The sequence below is a fragment of the Limulus polyphemus genome, unplaced genomic scaffold, assembly GCF_000517525.1.
Source record: "Limulus polyphemus unplaced genomic scaffold, Limulus_polyphemus-2.1.2 Scaffold1232, whole genome shotgun sequence".
In the NCBI taxonomy this organism is placed as follows: Eukaryota; Metazoa; Arthropoda; class Merostomata; order Xiphosura; family Limulidae; genus Limulus; species Limulus polyphemus.
In genome coordinates this window covers 59,833-66,289 of record NW_013666842.1, presented here as the reverse complement: position 1 = coordinate 66,289, position 6,457 = coordinate 59,833, and the positions used below count along the sequence as shown (strand labels likewise).

Here is a 6,457-nt window from a genome sequence, read left to right as displayed (position 1 = left end):
TATATATATATATATATATATATACACACATATATGATAGGTTATTTGCACAGCTATCCAACCTTTCTAGATAATGTGCAAAACTTCATATCAATGTGTATTCCTGGATAATATTAGTTCAAGGCTCTGCTGCCAGATTAAATAACTTTTCAGTTTGATATTACTGCATTTTTCTGGATATAAATATTTAAAGGTTTTAGACCTATTCCAAATAACATACTGAGCTTATTTCCTAAAAACTATACTAAAAATATAGGTTATTTCCTTGGTTGTGGTTACACTAAATCTTCTCAGCTTGGTATTCATGTGCCAGAAATGGGGCCTACCCACTTTTTACAGGAGTAAAATTTTTTAAACACTTAACAATGTATGGTTGAAAATTGTTGAAGCTCTACACATTTCTCTCTTTATATCTTCTATTGACAAGTAATCTCTGTGTGGGCAGGACATTTATTTCCTCAATCTGAATAAAAATACCAGCAGGGGCTAAAAATTGAAAATTAGGATTAAAGTTTAAATTTTTTTAAATTATTTCATCCAAAACAAATGTTAATAAAACTTATATCAAAAGCAAATTTAAAATCTTAACATTTTAAATTTCATTTATAATTTCCTTTTAGAGAAAATTTGTGAGGATACACCACACATAATTTTTCAAAAGTTGATGTCATTATATAACATTTCTCTTTGGAGTAAAGTTACCATATTTGACTTATTCAGAAATTGTTCACAAGTTTTCATTTGGTTGTCCCTCCCACCCTTTTGTTTGTAGTCTTTCCAGCACCATTACCATGTGTATACATTACTTAGAGATTTTAGACTCACTCTATACAACTTTTGTATACCCTGATACAATTTGAGTGCTCTAGACCAACTCTAAGTGATATCTTTGTGCATTTCCCAAGATAAATTACTTGAGTGCTTTAGGCCAACCCTAAATATTTGCTTCAACTGGATATCCATACGTATTTCTAGAAGGATATACTTTATATGTGGGCTCTAGAGCCACTCTAAATAACTTGCTAAGCTTGATATCTATTTGTATCTGTGGATCAAAATAACTTACTTGTGTGACCCCCACAGCCTATCCAAATCATCCAATCAGATTGCTGTTGATGTAAAATCTTGGATTGCAGCCTCTCCAAGCCATCCAATCAGGTTGCTGCTGATGTAATATCTTGAATCACAGTCTCTAAAAACCATCCAATCAGGTTGCTGCTGATGTAATATCTTGGTTCATACAGTCAAACATTTAAAGGGTATCTGAACACCTCCAAAAGTTTTTAAAAACTATTTATCCATATGATCTCCTAGTTTGTAAGGTCAAAGCAACAAGTGTTTGTTGAGTTTGCTACTATTGTAACTCCCTGGCCTATAAGATCAGCAATTTGCAGGCAAGCATAGCCATTTCAAATAGTGTCAAACAGAATTCTTCTGTTATTACTTAACACTACTTCACTCACAGCACACAGCCTTTCTTCCTACACAAAAATGAAGCTGATAAAGATTTATTTACTGGATGTTTTACCTCTATTAATTCCTTCAAATGAGCTTCACTTAACAGTCCTTCCTGCCACCTTGATGCAAGCTTCGATGATTTACTTCCAAGGCCTAGAACAGAAGAAACAATAACTTAGAAATACCTACAATTTGTGAAAATTATTATTAGTCAAAAACACAGTATGAATTTTAAATGCTTGGAAGGACACTCTGTAGTTCATACACACAGTTTTGGGCAATAGAAATGTAAGATATCTTACTGCAGTTACAGCACATCTCTTATGAAAACTACATGTCAAAAACTGCTACTACAAAACACAAGAAACAAACTAGAAAAGTGTTTTCTTTGTCAATTATAAAACTGGGTAATGAATAAATGTAAAGAATTTTATAAACTGCTTGAATAGCACTGATATCAATAAAAACAAATAAATTTATACTGTTACCTGCAACAATTAAACTTCATTTGACATTACTCTGAAGGTGTGATGCTATTTCGGTACAAATAATTGAAAATAAAGGACTTTTCCTTTTCCATACTTAAAACAGTCCCAAAGTTTTCTGTATGTGATGCACAAAAGTTTCTCTGTATATTAAACCTTGAGTAGTAAGTAAAACATGCCATTAGAGGCTTTTTGTTAGTAAATGGCATATATACATCATAAAACAAAAGATATAACATATAGTTATATGTATCTTCTAAATTGTAATAATATATACATGTACAGATTTATTATGGGGTGTATGGTACCCACTCTATTATTGCCAAGCCTTGCATTTACATCACAGGAAGCCTCAGAAGGTATCTGAACTGAAATATGTTAATGAGACCTTATTTTGATTGTTCAATGTATGGGTTTACACTTACTTTGTTTGTTTGTTGTTAATCAGAGCTTCACAAAGGGTTATATGTGCTGTGCTCACCACGGGTATTGAATCCTGGTTTTTAGTGTTATAATACTTCAAACTTACCACTGAGACACTAAGGCTAAACTTACTTTGATACATCCTGAGATGAGCTGCACTGAGACGCAAAATACTAGTCTTATTCAAGCGCCTTGTTGCCATGGAAACCATAGGCACAATGTTTGTCAGCTCGCCAATGTATCCATTCAGTTTCTCACGCCGATGTTTTTCTGCCAAGTTCCGCTGTAAACGAATAGAACTGAAAGGAAAAAAATAAAACCAATTCTAACAACAAACATGCTAAAGGGAAAATAATTATCATGTTTTTATTTATCCTAATAAACTGGGCCAAAATTAACAACACAATGTGAACTTGGAATTATAACACAAAACACCAAACTCTACAGCTAATCCAATAAACTCTATAAACCTACAACTGAAATTTGTTTATCTAACACCAAAATAATTAAATTAAATTAAATTACCTGTCACTGAGTTCTCTTTAGTACTAACATAATTAACTGTAACAAGTACGCACATTATCTACCACTGACGTTTATCTACTACGAACCCAGTTGACTATAACAAGCAACATAAGTTATCTACTACTGAGTATTGTTTAATTAGTCTTACATAATTAACTGTAACAATTAACACAAGTTACTTACCAACCACTGAGTGTTGTTTAATTAGTACTAACATAATTATCTATAACAAGCAACACAAGTTATCTACTAGTAAGTATTGTTTGATTAGTCTTACATAATTAACTGTAACAATTAACACAAGTTACTTACCAATCACTGAGTGTTGTTTAATTAGTACTAACATAATTATCTATAACAAGCAACATAAGTTATCTACTACTGAGTATTGTTTAATTAGTCTTACATAATTAACTGTAACAACTAACACAAGTTACTTACCAACCACTGAGTGTTGTTTAATTAGTACTAACATAAATATCTATAACAAGCAACATAAGTTATCTACTACTGAGTATTGTTTAATTAGTCTTACATAATTAACTGTAACAAGTAAAACAAGTTACCTACCACTGGGTGTTCTTTAATCAGTACTAACATAATTAACTGTAACAATTAACACAAGTTACTTACCAACCACTGAGTGTTGTTTAGTAAATATTAAAATAATTAACTGCAAGAAGTAATACAAGTTAGCTACTACTGAGGTTTGTTAGAGTGATGTGATGATTAATCAAACTATTAAAGAGGCCAGCAGTTGTGGGTGATTGCAACATGTCTCCAACATTAAATCCCAACATAACCAATTTTGACATCAGAAAAATTGCAAAAACCACAGAAAAAAACCCAAAACTGTCCATATCACTGCTTGGGACCAGCAAGAAGGTATCTTTGTACCAAATCCCATGTAAGTTGGTTGACATACACATGAATAGTTCACAAAAACCATAAATTGTGCTTTCCTTGCTGTAAAACTTGAGAAAAAGACAAAAGTTCCAAAATTGTCTATATCTCTGATTAGGACCTGTGACAAAAATTATCCTTGTAGTAAATCCCACATAAATTGGTCAAAATATGGCCAATAAATGGATCAAAACCCCTACAATTATGCTTTTTGTGACCTTTTGACCCCTAAAATGACCAAAAATGAACATATTCCAAAAAGTATACTTGATTGTGATTTGTTTTAGCCCTGACTCCCCTAAAAATACTCAAAATGGATAAATTCAATTTTGGTGTTAAGCAGAAGAAAATTTATATTTTTGCCAATTTTCATCTTGATTGCTGTAAATATGACCACACAGGAGCCCAAAATATACATATTTGGGTTGTTTAACCTTTGACCCCATTAAATCCACAAAATGGTTTAAGTTCAAATATGAAAAAGGGTTCTGGGCATATTAGACCAAGGTATAACTCTACCAAGTTTAAAGTAAATCCACCAAGAAATGAAGGAATGGTGGTTGATTGAAAAGTGTTTGGAAAAAGAAAAAAATAGAAAAACAGGTATGTCTGTCTGCGAGGACATAAATATAAGATTGGTCGTTGTCATACGACGAATGGTTCGATTATGATTTTAATAACCAATTATAACTTATTACAATATTATTTTTCGGGGCTACGTTGTTTGTATAATTCTGTGATATCCTTGTTTCTCAACCTCGTCACGAAGAAAACTTAGAAAAAAGTACGTTTATATACTAAATCCACGGGTGTTTTCATTGGTTAACAATTACTAAACCCAGTCAAGCTTAACTTTTGTAAGATAGTTACACGCATGAAGCAATTCTGGAAAATAAGTCTGTCTGAAATGAAACTAAGACGAGCTTATCGGTTGAAAATCTTGATGTACAAAATAAAAACCAACGATTTTAATAAGATATCTGTGCACAATATTTAAGCCATAAATGTTTTGCGTCTTTCATGCTACAAATTTATACTGAAAAGTAAAATATAGAACATTTCTTAACAAATACAACCAACTTGCCATGTATTTTTACAGAAAAATACAGAATATGCCACTAAGTGCTTCAATCGACTATTAATAAGAATCCTTACGTATCGCCAAAACTTAACTTACATAACTCGGCTATTGCCAAACTTCATATGTATTTCATTCGATTATCACCAGATATTTTGTGCTTCACTCCACTATCACTAGAACTTTTTATTTCACTGAGCCATAACCAGCATCTAATTAAATTCATAAATACCCACAAAAAAGCTGCAAACTGCAACACCGTCAGGTGATCAAAAAACTTTTCAATTCATAAGACGACCCAGGTTTTCGACCCGATTTTAAATATCATTAGAGAGGATAGAAGTAGTGTACAGCAAATGTAATGAAATACGTATATGTATTACCTTAACTTTGTACAGCAAAACCTTGTCGAAATGTTGTACATTTGCTGTTATGTTAAACTTATATTAAAGTTTTTCTTCAGTACCTATTCAAGCCGTCTCCAACCATTAAAACGTAAAGCTGTTCGGTTGGGAATATGAGTGTGTGACTGTATAATAAGACTTTTTATTTTAATGTTGCAAAAAATAGGGTGTAGATTCGATTTCATTAAATGCACATACAGCATGAAGCGGTATCTGATGGCTTGAAACAGCATCGTCAAACTACATAGTAATCTGAACACAAGGTTAACAAGAGTTCGTGGGTATGTTAACATCACGGTTAGGGTAGGGTAACTTTTATGTTTAAAAATACCTACTTGTTTCCTAACATAAATGTTTCAGGATTAACTATTAAAAGACTATAATATATGCAAGCTATATTTTTAAACTCTTATGTCTCAGTCAAAAAACTCACTTTTACACTATCGTTGTCCCCTTCTCTCGATTAGTGGTTCTCAATCTGTGATCCAGGGGCTACCTTCAGGTGATTCAGAAAAGGAAGAGGCAGCGTAGAGTATATATGTGAAATTATAGTGCGTGAGATGAAAAAAAAATCACGTGGTCATTGGATACAAAAGTTTGAGAACCACCGCTCTAGATGATCCTTACCGAGTAATTTATAAAATTTAAGACTAACTGTTATTAAAATTGGGTCAAATCCCCTACTGGTACACCATCGATCTTCTTCCCTGCTCTACATATTCGTAACTGATTATTTTATAATAATTAAAACTAAATGTCATTACGGTTGAATCAAACCACTTCCGGGTATACTATTGTTGTCAATTGCTCTAAATGTTTGTAACTGAGTATGTCAAATTGGTCAAGACTAATTATTACGATTGAATCAAACCACTTACTGTACATTACTGGTGTTCATTACTGAGTATTTCATAATAGTGAAGACTAACTGTTATTAAAACTGACCCAAATTACTTGATGGTACACATCGTTGTTCGTTACTACTTCGTAATAGTTAAGATTGTTACTACGATTGAAGCAAACCACTTATTCTTACACTATCGCTGCACTAGATGTTTCTGTTACGCCTCCAGTCGTTAGTTAATTTTCTGTAAATTCGTTCCGACGAAACTTTAGCAACACAAGTCCTTTCTTAAATAAAACTGGTTTATTCTTTCCGAATACAACTTTACGATACACTT

The 6,457-nt window shown here is 32.4% G+C and overlaps 1 protein-coding gene across 3 annotated transcripts in view; it reads right to left on the bottom strand.

Annotated features, from left to right (window-relative positions):
- LOC106462718 (aryl hydrocarbon receptor nuclear translocator-like) overlaps positions 1 to 6,457 on the bottom strand; it is a 75,907-nt gene that overhangs the window by 38,132 nt on the left and 31,318 nt on the right. For 2 of the 3 annotated variants that reach the window (XM_022390042.1, XM_022390043.1), the window contains 2 exons: positions 2,499 to 2,665; positions 1,529 to 1,611 (listed from right to left, as the gene is read on the bottom strand). In XM_022390042.1, the coding sequence (XP_022245750.1) occupies positions 1,529 to 1,611; positions 2,499 to 2,665 (250 nt within the window). Of the gene's footprint in view, positions 1 to 1,066; positions 1,137 to 1,528; positions 1,612 to 2,498; positions 2,666 to 6,457 lie in introns of those variants that run through there. The other variant, XM_022390044.1, reaches the window with a different exon arrangement.